Source organism: Artemia sp. Qi Xiang Cuo, chromosome 1 (genome assembly GCF_049724085.1).
Source record: "Artemia sp. Qi Xiang Cuo chromosome 1, ASM4972408v1, whole genome shotgun sequence".
Taxonomy (NCBI): domain Eukaryota; kingdom Metazoa; phylum Arthropoda; class Branchiopoda; order Anostraca; family Artemiidae; genus Artemia; species Artemia sp. Qi Xiang Cuo.
This window is the reverse complement of record NC_142794.1, coordinates 99,064,721-99,085,855: the sequence shown is the minus strand read 5'-3', so window position 1 is coordinate 99,085,855 and position 21,135 is coordinate 99,064,721. Positions and strand designations below refer to the sequence as shown.

The following is a 21,135-nucleotide window of genomic DNA, read 5'->3' as shown; positions in this document are numbered from 1 at the left end:
CAGTTGCATTTTCTTGATTTTTCAAAGTTCATTTGAATTTCTTTCGTTGAAATGCAAGAGTTGGAATATTTCAGTAGTGTTTGCTTATGGTTTACCTTGTCACAGTTGCATTTTCTTGATTTATCAAAGTTCATTTGAATTTCTTTAGTTTAAATGCAAGAGTTGGAATATTTCAGTAGTGTTTGGTTATGGTTTACCTTGTCACAGTTACATTTTCTTGATTTTTCAAAGTTAATTTCGAATTTCTGTCGTTGAAATGAAAGAGTTGGAATATTTCAGTGGTGTTTGGTTATGGTTCACCTTATCACAGTTACATTTTCTTGATTTTCAAATTCATTTTGAATTTCTTTCATTGAAATGCAAGAGTTGGAATATTTCACTAGTGTATGGTTCTGGTTTACCTTGCCACATTTACACACATGTATACACATGTACACACATGTGCTTATCATGAGTGCTCATTATAAGTTAACCTAACCTTTTCCGGTGAGTTTGGTTAGGTTAGACTAGATTAAGTTAGGTTAGATTAGGTTAGGTTAGGTTAGCCTACGTACGCTTCACTTAGGTTAGCTTAGGTTAGGTGAGAGACATGCCCTAAGTTAGGTGTATGATTAGGTTAGGTTAGGTTAAGTTAGGTTAGGTTAAGTTAGGTTAGGCTAGGTTAGCCTACGTACGCGCGCGTACGGTAAACCACAACCAAACACTACTGAAATATTCCAACTCTTGCATTTCAATTAAATAAATTAAGAATGAACTTTGAAAAATCAATAAAATTTAACTTTGACAAGGTAAACCACAACAGAACGCTACTGAAATATTCAAACTCTTTCATTTCAAAGAAAGAAATTCAGAATGAACTTTGAAAAATCAAGAAAATGTAACTGTGACAAGGTAAACCACAACCAAACACTACTGAAATATTCCAACTCTTGCATTTCAAGGAAAGAAATTCAAAATGAACTTTGAAAAATCAGGAAAATGTAACTGTGACAAGGTAAACCATAACCAAACACCACTGAAATATTCCAACTCTTGCATTTCAACGAAAGAAATTCGAAATGAACTTTGAAAAATAAAGAAAATGTAACTGTGACAAGGTAAACCACAACCAAACACTACTGAAATATTCCAACTCTTGCTTTTCAATGAAATAAATTCAAATGAACTTTGAAAAATCATGGTACTGTAACTGTGACAAGGTAAACCACAAGCAAACACTAATGAAATAGTACAACTCTTGCATTTCAACGATAGACAATCCAAATGAACTTTGAAAAATCATGAAAATGTAACTCTGACAAGGTAAACCACGACCAAACACTACTGAAATATTCCAACTCTTGCATTTCAACGAAAGAAATTCAAAATGAACTTTGAAAAATAAAAAAAATTTAACTGTTACAAGGTAAACCATAAGCAAACACTACTGAAATATTCCAATTCTTGCTTTTCAACGAAAGAAATTAAAAATGATCTTTGAAAAATCATGAAAATGTAACTGTGACAAGGTAAACCATAACCAAACACCACTGAAATATTCCAACTCTAGCACTTCAATGAAATAAATTCAAAATGAGCATTTAAAAATCATGAAAATGTAACTGAGACATGGTAAACCACGACGCGACTCTACTGATATATTCCAACTATTGCATATAAACGACAGAAATTCAAATGAAATTTGAAAAAGCAAGAAAATTTTACTGTGACAAGGTAAACCACAACCAAACACTTCTGAAATATTCCAACTCTTGAATTTCAATGAAATAAATTCAAATGAACTTTGAAAAATCAAGAGAATGTAACTGTGACAAGGTAAACCACAGCCAAACACTACTGAAATATTTCAACTCTTGCTTTTCAACGAAAGAAATTCAAAATGAACTTTGAAAAATCAAGAAAATGTAACTGTGACAAGGTAAACCAGAACCAAACACTACTGAAATATTCCAACTCTTGCATTTCAACAAAAGAAATTCAAAATGAACTTTGAAAAATCAAGAAAATGTAACTGTGACAAGTTAAACCACAACCGAACTCTACTGAAATATTCCAACTCTTGCATTTCAACAAAAGAAATTCAAAATGAACTTTGAAAAATCAAGAAAATGTAACTGTGACAAGGTAAACCACGACCAAACACTACTGTAATATTCCAACTCTTGCATTTCAACGAAAGAAATTCGAAATGAACTTTGTAAAATCAAGAAAATGTAAATTTGACAAGGTCAACAACAAACAAACACTCCTGAAATATTCCCACTCTATCATTTCAACGAAAGAAATTCAAAATGAACTTTGAAAAATCAAGAAAATGAAATTCAAAATGAACTTTGAAAAATCACGAAAATTTAACTGTGACACGGTGAATCACAACCAAACACTTCTGAAAAATTCCCACTCTTGCATTTCAACGAAAGAAAATCAAATGAACTTTGAAAAATCAAGAGAATGTAACTCTGGCAAGGTAAAGCACAACCAAACACTACTGAAATATTCCAACTCTTGCTTTTCAACGAAAGAAATTCAAAATGAACTTTGAAAAATCAAGAAAATGTAAGTGTGACAAGGTAAACCACAACCAAACACTACTGAAATATTCCAACTCTTGCATTTCAACAAAAGAAATTCAAAATGAAATTTGAAAAATCAAGAAAATTTAACTGTGACAAGTTAAACCACAACCTAACGCTACTGAAATATTCCAACTCTTGCATTTCAACAAAAGAAATTCAAAATGAACATTTAAAAATCAAGAAAATTTAACTGTGACAAGGTAAACCACGACCAAACACTCCTGTAATATTCCAACTCTTGCATTTCAACGAAAAAAATTCAAAATGAACATTGAAAAATCATGAAAATGTACCTGTGACAAGGTAAGACACAAACAAACACTGCTGAAATATTCCAACTCTTGCATTTCAACGAATGAAATTAAAAATGAACTTTGAAAAATCAGGAAAATGTAACTGTTACAAGGTCAACCACAACCAAACACTACTGAAATATTCCAACTCTTTCATTTCAAAGAAAGAAATTCAAAATGAACTTTTAACAAACAAGAAACTGTTAAAGTGACAAGGTAAACCACAACCAAACAATACTGAAATATTCCAATTCTTGAATTTCAACGATTGAAATTCACTATGAACTATGAATAATCCAGAAAATGTAACTTTGACAAGGTAAACCATAGCCAAACACTACTGAAATATTCCAACTCTTGCACTTCAACGAAAGAAATTCAAAATGAACTTTGAAAATTCAGGAAAATGTAACTTTGACAAGGTAAACCATAACCGAACACCACTGAAATATTCCAACTCTTGCATTTCAACGAAAGAAATTAGAAATGAACTTTGAAAAATCAAGAAAATGTAACTGTGACAAGGTAAACCATAACCAAACACTACTGAAATATTCCAACTCTTTCATTTCAACGAAAGAAATTCAAAATGAACTTTGAAAAATCAAGAAAATGTAACTGTGACAAGGTAAACCATAAGCAAACACTACTGAAATATTCCAACTCTTGCATTTCAACGAAAGAAATTCAAAATGGACTTTGAAAAATCATGAAAATGTAACTGTGACAAGGTAAACCACAACCAAACACTACTGAAATAGTCCAACTCTTGCATTTCAACGAAAGAAATTCAAAATGATCTTTGACAAATCATTAAAATGTAACTGTGACAAGGTAAACCAAAAGCAAACACTACTGACATAGTCCAACTCTTGCTTTTCAACGAAAGAAATTCAAAATGAACTTTGAAAAATCATGAAAATGTAACTGTGACAAGGTAAACCACGACCAAACACTACTGAAATATTCCAACTCTTGCATTTCAACGAAAGAAATTCAAAATGAAATTTAAAAAATCATTAAAATTTAACTGTGACAAGGTAAACTACAACCAAACACTACTTAAATATTCCAACTCTTGCATTACAAATAAATAAATTCAAATGAACTTTGAAAAATAATGAAAAATGTAACTTTGACCAGGTAAACCACAAACAAACACAACTGAAATATTCCAACTCTTGCATTTCAACAAATAAAATTAAAAAGAACTTTTAAAAATCAAGAAAATGTAACTTTGACAAGGTAAACCACAACCTAACGCTCCTGAAATAGTCCAACTCTTGCATTTCAACAAAAGAAATTCAAATGAACTTTGAAAAATCAAGAAAATTTAACTGTGACAAGGTAAACCACAACCAAACACTACTGAAATATTCCAACTATTGCATTTCAACGAAATAAATTCAAAATGAACTTTTAAAAATCAAGAGAATTTAAGTGTGACAAGGTAAATCACACCCAAACACTACTGAAATAGTCCAACTCTTGCATTTCAATTAAAGAAATACAAATGAACTTTGAAAAATCAAGAAAATGTAACTGTGACAAGGTAAACCACAACCAAACACTACTGAAATATTCCAACTCTAGCATTTAAATTAACTAAATTCATAATCTCCTTTGAAAAATCAATAAAATGTAAATTTGACAAGGTAAACCACAACATAACTCTACTTAAATATTCAAACTCTTTCATTTCAACGAAAGAAATTCATAATGAACTTTGAAAAATCAAGAAAATGTAACTGGGACACGGAAACCCACAACCAACCACTCCTGGGATGGGCTTGGGGGGCCGGAGTGGGCTTTGGGGGGTGTGGGGGGGCCTTGGGGGCGCCGGGAGGGCCTATGGGTGCCTGGGGGATTTTTGGGGACCGGTGGAGGGCCTTTGGGGCACAGGGAGGCCCTTTGGGGGTCTGGGGGGCACTTGAGGACCAATTGGTCCTTTGGGAGCCCGGTGGACCTTTGGGGGCGGGGGGAGGGCCTTGGGGGGGCCGGGGGGCCAGTTGGGCGCCGGGGGGACATTTGGGGACCGGTGGAGGGCCTTTGGGACCCTGTTGGTCTTTTGGGAACTCGATGGGCCTTTGGGGGCCGGGGATGGCATTTGGGGGTCTGGGGGGGCCTTTGGGGCGCCGGGGGCCCTTTGGGTGCCGGGGGGCCATTTGGGGACCGGGGGCGGGCCTTTGGGGCACAGGGAGGGCCTTTGGGGGTCTGGGGGTCCCTTGAGGGTCGGTGGTCCTTTGGGAGCTCGGGGGGCCCATGGGAGGTGGGGGGAGGGCCTGGGGGGGTCCGGGGGGCCAGTGGGGCGCTGGGGGGACATTTGGGGACCGGTGGAGGGCCTTTGGGACCCTGTTGGTCGTTTGGGAACTCGATGGGCCTTTGGGGGCCGGGTTTGGCATTTGGGGGTCTGGGTGGGCCTTTGTGGCGCCGGGAGGGCCTTTGGGTGCCTGGGGGATATTTGGGGGTGCCGGTGGCCCTTTGGGAGCTTGGGGGGCCTTTGAGGGTCCGGGGGGACAGTTGGGGGGCTGGGGGACATTTGGGGACCGGGTGAAGGCCTTTGGGACCCCGGTGGTCTTTTGGGAGCTCGATGTGCCTTTGGGGGGCCCGGGGTGGGCCTTTGAGGGTCTGGGGGGCCGGTGGGAGCCCTGGGAACCTTTGGGGACCGGGGGTTCCTTCTGGATTGGGGTATGGGGATTGGAACCCTTTGGATCGGGGTAGGGCGTTCGGGGCCCTTTGGGGTTGGGTAGAGGACCTCACGACACTGTTCAAATAGAACTTGTTTACTATAACGACCACACTCAAAACCTCTTCTAAAACCCTTCTTAAAATCTTCTTTTAAAACGTCTCTAACTGTTTCGCCGAAATAATTCCGTAACCTATCTAAAACCGTTTCGCCCAAATAATCCCCAAAAAGTAATTTCTGTGTGTTCCCTTTGTTTTTTGATATTTCTGTGCTTTCACATTTCAAATTTCTAGGAAACCCTTTCCTGCGTTAATCTCTTCATCTCATAAATGTTCCTAGCTAAACTATTATGGTTTCGTTAGAATATCAATTTACCTCTCCGACTTAAAGCTCCGTGAAGCCGTATTTAAAAATAGAATTTCTATCTCTTTAGACCCCCGCATAATTCTAACGGTTTCCTATTCCAGGACACCTTGACATTCATCCCTCGCATGCACTTGTCCAAAAACAACAATAATAAATAAATCCCTCAGGCCTAAAGATTAAAGAAGCCTTAATGTTTCTTAATTCCCCCATCGTGAATCAACAATTTCCCCTCCGATTATGCAAATCAATTTCTCAGGTTAAGCTAACCAAACAACAATGAAGCCATGTTTGTTTCATAATTCTCCCCATCGTGAATCAATAATTCCCCCTAGCGATTATGTAAATCACAGATTAAAGAAGCCATGTTTGTTTCTTAATTTCGCCTTCGTGAATCAACAATTTCCCCTTCGATTACGCAATCAATTTCTCGGAAATTCACTTCCCCTTCGATTACGCAATCAAGTTCTCGGAAATTCGTTTCCCCTCGAGTCCTAGATCAATAACATTGTTCCCGTTAGAATTCAATGCGCATGTGCAACCTTCGCCCCGGAGCTATTACACATAGAAACATCAAATAAATCGACCTTGGAAAAAGAGCTCATTGACCCCATTAACCACGTGTTCTCCCTAATGACTCTATGCCCATATATGGAGTCCCGACAGTATTCTATGCCCATATAAGGACTCCCGTCACGAGTAGCACCCCCTCCTCTACTTGTAACATTTTAGCTGTATAGAGAAACATCTTAATTAGTTCCTACTCCCTCCCCCAATTCTGTTTCAACATTTATCTGAAGCCTCAGGAAGAGTAAGAAGTTTGTCCATTAAGATGTATTTTTATAGGAGTCTACCCTACCCCCCCCAAAACAATGACTCACCCCCATTCATTATAGCTGATACGAAATTCCAGATCATCAAACATAGCCTAATTTCATTACAAATAAAATGGATGAACGTTGAATCCAGTACTGCCACCGTTTGGCATTAATTCTTTTGCAACTGGGAAGCCTAAAATATAATTATTGCTACTTTTAAATCAATTAACTTCTCAGAATTTTAAATTTATTGAAAATTCGTCTTCTTCGGGGTAAAGTCGTAGTTTGGTGCCCTTAACCACCTAAACTGTCACCCAACCACCAATGTCATTTTTACGTCTGCCCCCCCCCTGGAAAATTTTCTGCCGGCACCCTTGATAATATTTTTAGGTATGCATATATAATGAGTAGGAAGTAGGAAATCTTAAGATTGCTTGTGCAGAACCTCAATTCTTGTTGATAGAAGAGCATCCCCAAGTGTTGTAAGCTATATACTGACCAAGATGGGCCCAGAATCGCAAATAACATTAATTCACCTGAAGGCCCTCAGGAAATTCCTGCTTTCTGCTCTAAACTGCCTTGCACCTGGCGGAAACCATTACTCTTCAAGAAGCTATAAAAATTTCAATGATTCAAATAATATGAAAATTGTAACTTTGAACTATACGACGTTAAAAACAAACCATTGTATTGACATTTTCACAAACTAATTCAGACGTTTTAAACAGGGCTCGTCAGCGATTTTAGATAGCTTATCTTTCAGGGTTAAAATTAAATCAAAAGCAAGTTTTTTAAACTGAAAGTAAGGAGCGACATTAAAACTTAAAACGAACAGAAATTATTCCGTATATGAAAGGGGCTGTCCCCTCCTCAACGCCTCGCTCATAACGCTAAAGTTTGACTCTGTCTCACAACTTTATTTTTTAAAACAATAAAAAAACTTAAGCGTAAAGAGCGAGGTGTTGAGGAGGGGACAGCCCCTTTCATATACGGAATAATTTCTGTTCGTTTTAAGTTTTAATATCGCTCCTTACTTACAGTTTAAAAAACTTGTTTTTTTTTTATTTAATTTATGATCGTTTTTTAGTTAATGCAGCTTTTATTTTGGCTCACTGTCATTGAATAAGTAAACAAAATTTGCATAAAAATTTTACTTTTCTTTTGCTAAATGGTTGTCTCTAAATTTGCTTCTGACGTAATTTACAAATTAACTTACGTAACGAATTTCTATATTGGTATATTTTTCTTCTGACCAAAAATACAAAGTTGCAGATTTTTGCAGATATGAGCTTGAAACCTATGTAATAGGGTTTTATGATACGCTGAATCTGACGATGTGATTTTCATTAAAATTCTTTCACTTGTAGGGGATGTTTTCCCCCTCTTTAAAAAATCGAGTAAAGTTTCTCAGGCTCGTAGGCTTTGATGAGTAATACTAAATTTAATAAAATGTGTATATTTAGAACCAGCATTATAAGCCCATTCTTTTGATACATTTATTGACATCAAAATTCCGTTTTTAAAAGTTTCGATTACTATTGAGCCGTATCGCTTGTTTTTTTTTATTGTTTTTTTATTCCGTATATGTTATTACGTATATGAGGGGGTTCTCCCCCTAGTCCCCTTATTCCATATATGAAAGGGGCTGTCCGCTCCTCAACGCCTCGTTCTTTACCTAAAGTTTGACTTTCTCAAAACTCTATTTTTTTTAAACAATAAAAAACTTTAGCGTAAAGAGCAAGGCGTTGAGGAGGGGACAGCCCTTTTCATATACGGAATATTTTCTGTTCGTTTTAAGTTTTAACATCGTTCCTTACGTTCAGTTAAAAAAACTTGTTTTTTTATTTAAATGAAAGGGGCTGTCCCCTCCTCAACGCCTCGCTCTTTAAGCTAAAGTTTTTTATTGTTTAGAAAAAAATAGACTTGTGAGAAAATCAAAATTGAGCGTAAAGAGCGCGGCGTTGAGGAGGGGACAGCCCCGTTCATATATGGAATAATTTCTGTTCGTTTTAAGTTTTAACGTCGCTCCTTACTTTCAGTTAAAAATACTTGTTTTTTTTATTTAATTTTTGAACATTTTTGAATTAATACAGGTTTTGATTATGGCTCACCGTACATGAATAATTAAAACAAAATTTGTATATTAATTTTACTTTTGTTTGGTTAAATGGTTTTCTCGAAAAATGTTTAATTTTATTTACGAACGTTTTTATTAGTAATAAATATACGTAACTTACGAATTAAACTACGTAACGAACTTCTATATTCATGTGTTTTTAATACGTAAATTCGGGGATTCGCCACCCAGTAAATACCGTGCTCTTTCAACTAAAGTTCGAATTTAGTATCAATGCTTAAATAATGACCCCTTAATCACAAATACCGCTAATTAGAATAAATAGCTCTTATGAAAGTACTAAATAATCTTTGGCTTAAAGAGCGAGGTATTGACTAGGGGGTGAACCCAATCATATACGTAATGTTTTCTGTCGTTTTAAGTTTTGATGTTGCTCCTTACTGTCAGTTGAAAACTTGTTTTTGTTTTATATAATTTCTGATCTTTTTTTAAATAATGCTGGGAAATCCGGCGCCCCCTTCATAGCAATGTCCCTTCCCCCATGAAAACTTCCTTCATGGAAAGATCCTCACACATAACCTCCGACCCACCCACCCCCCACCCCCACTACCAGAAAAAATCCCCCCTGAAAACGTCTGTATACTTCCCAATAACTAATACTATATGTTAACATTGGGTAAACTTCATAACTTTCAGCCCTCCCCCCAGGGAGTTCGGACGATTAAATCATCCTAAAAGACATAATTATCATATTTTCGAGCCTGCTGAACAAAATGGCTGTCTCAAAATTTTGATCGGGTGACTTTGGGGAAAAAATGAGCGTGGGAGGGGGCCTAGTTGCCCTCCATTTTTTGGTCACTTAAAAAGGCCACTAGAACTTTTAATTTCCGTTCGAATGAGCCCTCACACGATATTCTAGGACCACTGGGTCGATACGATCACCCCTGGAAAAAAAAAAAAATAAACAAGCATCCGTCATTTTTCTTCTGGCAAAAAATGCAAAATTCCACATTTTTGTAGATAGGAGCTTGAAACCTCTAAAGTAGGGCTCTCTGATACGCTGAATAGGATGGTATGGTTTTCATTAAGGTTCTATAATTTTTAGGGGGTCTTTTCCCCTTTTTTAGAAAATAAGCCAAATTTTCTGAGGCGCGTAACTTTTGATGGGTAAGATTAAACTTGATGAAAGTTATATATTTCAATTCAGCATTGAAATTTAATTCTTTTGATGTATCTATTGGTATCAAAAACCCGTTTTCTAGAGTTTCGGTTACCATTGAGCCGGGTCGCTCCTTACTTACAGTTCGTTACCACAAATTATTTGATAAAACATGCAGGAAGGTAATATCGAATTCATTTGTTCAGACAGACGTGATGGGATGCATAGGCAAGGAGCAGGGCCCGTGAAAAATAAGCAAGCTTCTAAGTCATGTCTAGATTTAAGAGGCGTTAATAATTGAACCCTAGTTGTTCATTTTAAGACTAAGAAGTGAAATGTATTGATCATTGTAGCATATGCCCATGTGGAACTGACTGACAGAGATAATACTGACTCAGATGAATTTTATATATAGTTAAAGGAACCAGTACACAGGATCCCTGGTAGAGATATGGTAGTTTTATTGGGGATTTTTAACGGCCAGAATGATAGGAGTAGGGATGGATGGTATCCTAGTCTAGGTAAATTTGGTATAGGGAAAGAAATAAGCTTTGGTTATAGACTGCTGCTATTTTGTAGGCCTAACAGTCTAGTTATCACCAACAGGGTATTTTGTTCTAAAATAACCAACAAGTCAACATAGTGTTCGCACGATGGTAAGACGCCAAGCCTCATTGATTATGCTATTGTAAATTAAATTAAAAAAAATTAACTGAAAGTAAGGAGTGCAATTAAAACTTAAAATGAACAGAAATTATATTTTAAAAATTAGAGTTGTGACAGAGTCAAACTTTAGCGAAAAGAGCAAGGTGTTGAGGAGATGACAGCCCGTTTCCTATACGGAATAATTTCTGTTCATTTTAAGTTTTAATGACGCTCCTTACTTTTAGTGAAAAAAACTTCTTTTTTTATTTAATTTCTGAAAATTGTTCAACTAATGCAGGCTTGAGGTTGGCTCACCATAGATGAGAAGTTAAAACGGAACTTGCGTATTAATCTTGGAAAAGTTTCCTTCCGTGTAAAATTTCCTCTGGAAAGTTCACCTCAACAAAATACCCTCCAAATGGGAAAATCTCCCCGTATAAAATAACCACTCCTTCACCGAAAATACTTCCCTCGAAAAAATATCTGTATACTTCCCAACAACCAATAAAATATGTAAACAATAGGCAAAGTTTAAAGCTTGTAGCTTTGAACTTTCCCCCTGGGTGTCAAGGGGTAAAGTTATCTTCAAAAACATAGCTACTAAATCTTTCGACTATTTTAACCCCTCTCCCTTGCAGAAAACTCCTCCGTGGAAGTTTCATCCCGCGTAAAGTATAAATTTCCACCATACAGTTTCATCCTCACTGAAAATCCCCCCCCCGTAAAATTTACTACGGACGATTCAGCCTGACAAAATTCCCATAGCATACTTACATTTGAAAAAGGCTTTTATTTCTAATTGGTTTCTCGATCAGTCTGGAAATTCCCCCTTCCATGGCAATTTTTTCCTCAAAAATAGTACACACGGAAATTAGCCTCCGGGTAATTCCCCCGGAACATCTCCAAATGCAAAATTGAGTTGGCAAAGATAATGTAAGACATTAACAAGGATTTTGTATAGAAATTTTGTCAAATATCACCAGTGTAAAAGTTGCCCTTCAAATTACCCCCCTCCCCAGAAATCCCCCCAAGGAAAATTTTCCATATGGAAACCCATCCCAAGCACAAAATCCACCCCCATCCCCCAAAAATGTTTTCATACCTAGGACACAGAGAATACACAAAAACTTTTGGATCCCCTTTAGGTCTGATCCTTCTTAAAAACTAGTTATCAAAGATTTTTTTGTTTCTTTTAAAATCAGGAAGTGCATAGAATAGAACCAACTGATCCTCATTGTTACGAAGTTTAAATGTGAAAATAGATAAGCAAAAATGATCAGCTAAATTTTAAAACGCTGTTCATCTGTAAGAATTCGGACAGTAGTAAAATGTGGATTTTCAAAGGCTACCTCTAAATGAAAGAAGCACTTTATTAAATTACTTGGTACCACATGTTTTTTTAAGCTTATTTTTGCTGATTTTTTACCTACATTTCCTTTTTTTTTTTTTTGCGTCCCCTACTACTGAAAACTCCATAAATGCAAATGGATTTAATTAAATTTTAATCTAATTAGATAAAATTTAATTTTTAAAGATATTTATACGATTGTATATGTTTTCATTTAACCAATTCAAAAATCAGCTTTCACTTGTATTTTCCTTGATACTTTAAGATTTGGGAAAAAATGTGTAATAGAAGAACCCATAGAGGAAAATAACTGTTTTTTTTTGTTTTTTTTTGTACAACAAACACGACATGACTGAGGGCATAATTTTATATGATTGTCAGGTACAAAGAAAAAACAGCCAAATAAAAAAAACATATCCAAAAATCAGCCAATAGTGGAAATGGTTACAATTAATGAACATGCTTAATAAAGTTTTTATCTAGCAAGTTTTTTATCTTAAGTTTTTATCAAAATGATTTTTTTTTTCTAGTCTCCTACAAGTCTTATTGGTATTTAAGATATTGTGATATTTAAAAGTAAGTATTTGACTTACCTGGCATTCCAGGTTCTCCTGGTTCACCAACAGGTCCGGTTTCACCAGTAGGACCTGGCGGGCCAAAAACACCAGGGGCCCCAGGAGGGCCTTCTGGTCCAGGGGTTCCCTAAGAGAATAAAAATGTGAGTTTGGTCAAAGTCAAAGCCGTCGTTGATATAGTAAGATCAATACATATCCCACCTAATTTTCCAAGGTCTCATCAAGTAGAAAATATGTACTTGGAAAGTTCTGGGTGAGATCACTCAATTTCAAGAGAAATATTTTATGGTCAGGAAGTCATACGGAAACTGATTTAAAACAGAAGCATGGTAGATAAATTTTAGTAAAAAAGTGTATGAGTTACAGCATCCTGAAATAAGGGTCACATAACTACGAGCTATTTTGGCAAATCAGAACACAGTCCGTAACTAATCCACAAAAAGCTCTCAATTTATATTACGGTTTACATAAAAATCCTTTCTGATCTTGTTGATTATAAATCAATCAGAGGTTAATAATGCAATAAAAGTTACTCCAAAATAAAAATAGATTAATTTACATTTTTCATAAGTTACGTGTGGTTTTCACAAATTTCACAAAAACTCAATTCCTTCCCTTTCAAGCCTAAAAAGCGTATTTTACAAAATCGGCAATTGACCAAGAATAGTTTAAGTGAAGTCATTAGTGAGACCCCCAAAAAACACATATCTGTATTACCAGCAATTATAAATTTTTTTTCACACAATGTATAGATCTTCTTTCCTTGGTTTCTTAGATTGAAGAGGTTTAGAGGTTTTCATTTTTTTTTTGCATGGTCATGGTTGTTATTTCTAAGGCCTACAAAAAACACTTCCAGCAATCCAAAAGGATGCAAAGCGGGCTCTTTAGCTAGTTATTAAATATGACACCAGTATTAGTTAATAAAAGTAACAAAATGCCAACAAAACAATAAAATGAGCAACAACAATATAATGGTTTATGTTGTTAACTCTTATTACAAAATAATAAACCATAGGCTACTGATCAAACCTTAAAATTATTTATTCTCTTGAAAAAACGAAAAAAAGTATGATTGTCAGTTGAAATCAGTGCTCTTGCTATTTCTAGGTTTTTTGGTGTTTCCTTGAGTTTCTCAAAAAGGCAATTGTATTTTTTAAAATTTCCCAAAAATTAACGATTTGCATTTCATGTTAATACCTTTGAATTTATCAATTTCAATTCTTGATACATTCTGGAGAACTAAATTTTCGTCTGGGGAAGCCAAGAGAGCGCCCTCCCCCATCACCCAAGAAAACAAAGCTCAAAAGGCCCTTAAAAATAGGCAGTCAATTGCAAGTCATTCTATTTACCTCCAAAGCCAAATCCCTGGAAAATGCCTTCTAAATATTGTAAAACTGACATCATAAATATAAAGAACTCAAATTCGAAAAAAATGATCTTGTTGATTCCTTTATTGTTTTTTCAATAGAATCAAGCTCCAATTAAGATTTATATTTTGTTAATATAATAGCCTAGATTTAATATAATAGCCTAGAGTTAAGATTTCTTGTTTTTCAATCCACACTTCTTTTTGTTCTTCATTAGATGAAGAAAACACATAAAACATCGCCCAAGTGGAAAGATTACTTACTATAAAAAATTTACTCAGAAATAGACATCAAATATAACAATTAAAAAAAACGAGCTTTACATTTTGCAGATCTTAAAACACAACTACTAGTTATGTGAAAACAATAATATTATCAAATATGCAAATTATATTAAGCATATAGTATATAAAAATACATATAAATACACAAATATGTATATGTCAAATTAAAATATATATGTAAACATATATAATAAATAATAAACGTTTATAGATTAAATAATAAATGTTTGATTTGCCCAAACGAATTCGGCTTGTTTTAGTGCAGACTCTGCAAATGAATGATCATGTGAAGAAATGTTCGCCAGCACTTTCGCTATGGCATGTATGAAAATTTTCTTTTAGTGGAGGGGGGGGGGAGATAATAATCGAAAACCACTTTTAATTTGATAATATCTACTTTGATTTTGATTTGATACTTCCACGGGTTTCGGATTTGGGAGGTAAATAGACTAACTTGACATTTGCTGACATTTCTTCTTTTTTTTTTGAGGGGGTTCTTTTGTTTTTTTCCTGTGTAGTAATTGGAAAGTAAGTGCTAGATGAAAAAAGCAGAAAGAACACCGAAGATAATGAAAAATATTGTAAGATCTTGGAGCCTTTTTGTGGGGATAATGGATTTAAGCATTCGGCTCGAACGTTTCCCAAAATCTTATGATTTCTCCAATATTTTTGGGCATTTTTCAAATACTGCATATCTTTCCCATTTTTCTTGATATTCACCTTCCCCTTCTCCCAACAAGCACTATTCCGCTCGTCCTAGAGCTATCTTACAACTCTGTCTGAAAATTTCCAGAACAGAATTCCGCATTTTTACTGCAGAGCATCACCCAAACGGGATTTGTAGATCATCTTGCACAAGTCCCTGTCAAAAGTATGGCAGAATTAGGCATTTTGGCAAAAGAAATCGTTATCTAGTTCATACCGGTGGTCCTCTCTCGCCTGGTGGTCCTGGAATGCCATCTTTACCATTGATCCCAGGAGGCCCTTGAGCTCCCACCAAGCCTCTGGGCCCGTCAGCTCCTGTTGGACCTCGCTCACCCTGTGGACCAGGAGGGCCAGGCTGTCCTGTGTCACCCTTAAAAAAAAAATAGAATTAAAAAAAAATATTAAAAAAATTATAAAAATTATGATTTTTATTGTATTTAAAAATTATAGTCAAAAAATTATAATTAAAAAAAAATATAATTGTAAGCACATGACACGAGTTATATTCAACATTTGAGTTTCTGAAAAAAAAGAAGGAAAATGATATATTGAGCTTGAAAGTTTCACTTGTCTATTTTATGCCAAGGAACTCTAATTTTGCGCATAAATAAGCATGGTCTTCAGGCCATAGTTTTAAGATCTTACCGGCTTTTTTGAAAATCACATTGCAAGTCAAACAGAGGCGTCAATTAAGGAGTGCTGGGTGTGCAAGAACCATTATCATATACGTGAATTCCCCTTTCCCTAGATTTGAAAAAATACCCTCTCTTTGGTATTATCTCTGAAAAATTTGTCTTTGGATATTTTAACGGAAATTTCTTTTTTTCTTTTATCAAATCTACCCTGTAGATTTAGAAAAAATATTTGCCTCCCCCTCCACTATATTTATGTGAACTGACACTTGTGGAGTCATTCCTAAGTGACTCAACCCGTTTGAATCTTTGTGCATTACAAATAGTCAACCATATAACTCTACCCTTGTTTGTCCCCCTTCAAATCAACACCAACAATTAGACTCAACACCAATTAACTCAAATAGATTTAGCTCAATCTCGTTCAATTTAACTTTTGTTGAGCTCACTCCCCATTTAACTCAATCCATATGCAACTCAGCCCTATGTCAATTAACCCCCGTTCGACCCAACCCACATGCATCTCAGCTTAGTTTAAACCAACAAAATTCAACTCGACTCTGTTCAATTCAGCCCTATAGAACCAAATTTTACCCTTAAACACCGTCTAACTAATTCCAACCTTAAAACAGATCAAAAAATACAAAAAATCCAGAAACTTATTTTAGAAATTAGTTGTCGTTTATTGTGTACACTATTCACTGTCACATACTAAGTTCATTATGTATATTTATATTTATTATTATGTATATTATGTATATTTATTGGGATTACGATACAACTAGATAAGGGTGTTCATTGCAGATACATTTTTTTCATTTTGATTGTGATTTTTTTTCGAAATACATTTTAAAATTTTTGGTTACTATTGCCGAAACGTTTTTTTTAATAGGTTGTAGTTATAGCTCCAACCTTGGTTTTACGAATGATACTCTAATTTTTTCTTAAAAAAGCAAGATATTTCATTCTTAATTCAAAATTGTTACCCCAGTTTTCTATAATTGATCTTTCCCTTAATGTTGATAAGCATGGGTTTCATATATTTAAGGTGTGACTTCATTCATGCTCTTATATTATGTTTCAGTTTCACTATGCCCCCGTTGAGGTTTTTCTTTATTGCCAGGGATCCGGAATTAATTTATCAGATTGAATTCTTGGCTAAAGATAGCACTCAATTTGCACTAATAGAAAAAAAATTGTATTTTCTGTTCTAGAATTTTTACTTTCTCCTGTTTACTACATTTTCTAAGAAAGAATGAAATTGACCAAATCTGGTCATTTATTTCAGATAATGTACATTTTTATCAATTCTTGTCCCTTGGTAGTACAATATCACAATAATTAATGAATTTGATCTTACAGATATAACAGCAAAGTTGACCATGCTTTAGAGGAAGTTGTCAGTTTTTGCATTCTCCCAATTTTCAGTGTGTTTTAATTTAATCCATTTTCTTATTAGTTGAAGTTTATTGTCAGCAGATTCAATTCATGAAAATATAAAGGAGGGGGCAGCTCTTTTATTAAATATAGGGGTTATTTTTCTAATGTGTTTTTTGTTGATGAAAACATAAAAATCTGTTTTTTAATGAAAAAATCCCAAAGAAGTATTTTCCAAATTTTAGGGAAGGGGTGGGGTAAATCTGTTGCTGAAATTCTCCGTTGTCCCCAAGTTGATACCCCTGGGTATTATAGTTTCTCTTTTATTCCTAATTACTCCACGAGTGCCATAAATTTGCGTGTTGTGGGTTAAAAAGACACTTTAATTACTATGCATTGTTTAAATGTTTAGTTGTATGTATATTTTCTAATGAATAGCCCAAAAACTAAATTAAAAAGGAAATATTTTTCTTTTAAGTACAGCTTTTGGAGTTTGCATGAAAAAATGAGCTTGAAATAATTTCAGTTTAAGAAACATCACACGGGAGATTGAAATTTGTCTAACTCAAATTCTACACGTGACAAAATGGTTAGTTAAGACTTGCTCCTTCAATGTTTGCAAGGCTTGAAGCGTATATAAGTTCACGCATGAACTTGCAGGTGGTTTTTTCTGCTAATAATCCATTTTTTAAAAAGAATTAGCTCATTAAAAAATTAGTGTTTTGATGAAACCAACTTATTTTTTTCCTGTCTTTTCGGTTTTGATTACTTTGTTTTGTGAATCGAAGTTTGTAAATCAAATTTGCAAAGTGTATGGAGGAGGAGTGGGAGAATGTAGTTTTGAAAATATATGGGGTTGGGAGTGTTTTTATTTTAATTTTTGTCAATAATAAGATCGATTTTTATTTATGAAAACATCCCTAAAAACTAATTGCAAAATCTGTAGGAAAGGTACGAAATCTAGGGGAGGCGTAACTACCCATCTCCTCATATTTAAATTAAAAATTAAAAGAAAAAAAGACAGTTATGAACTTGCTTCCGCTGTGTTAACATCTAATTGGTGTTTTCACTCTTGGTATTTGCCAGTCGAGATTTCCCGTGTGTAACTTGAACATTTACAGACCGTGCATATTCCTAAGTGATATTACTGACCTGAGTTCTTTATAATTGGTTTGTATTATCTGAAGTATAGTTCTGAACAATTAAAGAAATAAGAGGCGGGATTTTTAGTTTAAAATGGCTCATGTCTGCCACAACGTACCCTCCTGAAAACGACACTGATGTTTCACCTTTCCTGACCTCAAAAAGAAACTTACCTCGAACCCCCCCAACTCCTATGTCTAAATCGGCTACACATCTTAAGAGGATACAAACCCTAAACATCCTTCAAGCTAAAAGTACCGGTGAAACCCCTGGCAAAAAAGAAAAAAATATGCAGTTAGATCACCGCCCGAAGAACCCCAACCCAAGATTAGATCACTCCCTGGTGATTCCCCAACCACTTAGTGGCTACCATGATCTCTAGATGAGCAAAGATATTGCATTGTGACCATCAATAAAACCACTGGTCGACCCTGTACTAGAGAGCAGTTAATGAATATTAGATAGCCTATATTTTTAATAGCTAACTCAGCTTTTGAAGTAGTTTTCCTAAAAGACGGTCTGATAGATCTTTATTGTACCTCTCACAAGACCGCAGATTCAGTCCTTTCAAGGTCCAAGGAATTAATCGTTGAGGGTTCCAAAATCTTTGCCACTTCAAAAGAAGTAGAAAAGTCGTATAAATACGTGGTTTATGGTGTTAACACCAGTATACCAATAGAGGAATTTACAGCTGAACTAATTGATTCTTTGGGTCATCTCGTCCAACCAACAACAGCTACAAGACTCAGCTTGAAAAATGATGGTAATCTTATACCCAGTTGCTCAGTGTATGCAAAAAAGAGTTGCAAAGAGAAGTTTTTCTGTATGGTATTGCCCTTTGCCATAAGTCCGATAAACCAAAGCCCCTGCAATGTGCAATTTGCCTAGCTCATGGTCATAGCAAAAATAATTGTAAACCATCACTCCAATCATGTCGAAAATGTGGAAAAACTAGCCACGTTACAGAAAATTGCATCAAGAAAGACGCCTACTGTAAAAATTGTAATAATAAGGGGCACGCGGCACTTTAAAAGCAACTTTTTCCAGCCTATCATAAGAGAGCCGAGATCCTCCGAACCTCTGTGAGATTGAACTTGCCCTACTCCATCGTAGCCGCTACAATCCCTAGACAACCAACTCCAAGTCGACCCTTAAATAGCCAAACTAAAGTTTTAAAGAACCAGAGGAAAAAGGTCCCACCCCTAATAGCTAAACTACTACTACTACTAACAACCCACCGCAGCACCAAGCCGCCTGAGGCCAACACAGCTACGCACGCTCCTCCTCCACCCCAATCTATTCAAAGCCTCCCTTTTTACACCCGCCCACGAAGTTACCATTTACTTTAAATCTTTCTTTATGACTTCCTCCCATCCCAGACGGGGACGACCTGTTTTCCGTTTAGCCCTAGATGGTTGGCCGAAAAGAACAATCTTCGGCAATCTGTCATCCTTCATCCGAACAACATGCCCTAACCACCTCAACTTTTCTATCATTATAGACCTAGAAAGTGGTATTGAACCACATTTTTCATATAGCCAATTGTTTGAAATACGGTCAGTCAGCCAGATACCCAGAACAATCCTTAAGCAATTTCTTTGGAAAACATCTAGCAAATCTTCATCCGCTTTTCGGAGCGTCCTTGCTTCAGAGCCATATTTGACCACTGTCATCACTGTAGCTTCTAAGATTCTAATCTTGGTTTGCAGACTTATCTTCCAATTCTTCCAGACTTTTTTTAACTGTGAAAAAACACCCTGAGCTTTGGCTATTCTATTTTTAACATCTTCACTGCTCCCACCATCTTTACTAATAATACTACCAAGGTAAGTGAAACTGCCCATCTGATCAATCTTTTCATTACCCAACGTCACCTTTTCATCTTCACTTATTCCTAGCCTTAGTGACTTAGTCTTCCTAACATTAATTTTCCAACCTATACTAGCACCCTGAACTTGCAAAGCCTCTAAAACTTCATTCATTTTGCTCACACTGTCATCTAGGATACTTAAATCATCAGCATAATCTACGTCCAGGAGACTTTTTCCTCCTCATTTGATTCTATGGTCTCCCATCGCCTTTCCTGTGTTCCTTAAGACAAAATCCATCAAAATGATCCATATAAAGAGGGATAGAACACATCCCTACTAAACTCCTGATTTAATACCAAACCAGCTGCTATCCTCATTTCCTACATTAACCTCAGAAGTGTTATTCTCGTACATAGCACTAATCACTTTAATTTATTTGTATGGTATAACATACAAGGATAAAACATTTACTAAAGCTCCTCTATCAACAGAATCGAACGCTTGCTCATAATATATAAAACTGAGGACCAAAGGTGTTTGAAAACTTAGCCACTTCTCAATTATTAACCTAAGAGTGAAAATTTGGTCGACACATCCTCTACCTTTTCTAAAACCGCACTGTTTTTCTCTTAAGACTTTGTCTACAGCATCTCTCAGTCTAAAAAGTATCATATTACTAAGCAATTTGCTACCTACAGAGACCAGACTAATGCCTTGATAATTACCACACTCACTTTTATCACCTTTCTTATAAAGTGGCTTAATTAAGGTTTTCCTAAAATCATTAGGTACTTCCCCTTTTTCAAAAATCATATTCATAATCTCCAATAACTTATTTCTAACCTCAGAGCCACCATATTTAAGAAACTCATTTACTACCCTATCAGCACCTGGAGCCTTATTATTCTTTAATCCTTTTAGTACTGTTTCTAATTCCTCCTCACAAAACAAATCTTCCTTCACATGCAAGGTATCACAAACTTTTTCATTTTCCTCTATATTTTTTCCTGCAACTCTATCTCGGTTAAGCAAATTCTCATAATGTTCGGCCCATCTCGCTTAAGCTTTAGTCTTATCGCTAATTGCCACCCCATACCTATCTTTAACTGGGACAAGTCCGGATTGACTACTACCTCTCAATTTGTTAACGTGCCAGTACAATATTTTACTATTATGCCGTCTAGCTGCATCTTCTAAATCCTCGGCAATTTTATCCATGGCCTCCACTTCACACCTCCTTAGTTCATATTTCAATGCTTTCTCCACTTTCTTTACA

General features: G+C 35.7%; 1 protein-coding gene across 1 annotated transcript in view; it reads right to left on the bottom strand.

Moving 5' to 3' along the window:
* LOC148956984 (uncharacterized) overlaps positions 1–21,135 on the bottom strand; it is a 247,290-nt gene that overhangs the window by 80,197 nt on the left and 145,958 nt on the right. Inside the window, exons 14-15 of the mRNA XM_089088075.1 lie at positions 15,114–15,266; positions 12,559–12,667 (exon numbers count right to left, since the gene is read on the bottom strand). Of these exons, the coding sequence (XP_088944201.1) occupies positions 12,559–12,667; positions 15,114–15,266 (262 nt within the window). The remainder of the gene's footprint in view (positions 1–12,558; positions 12,668–15,113; positions 15,267–21,135) is intronic.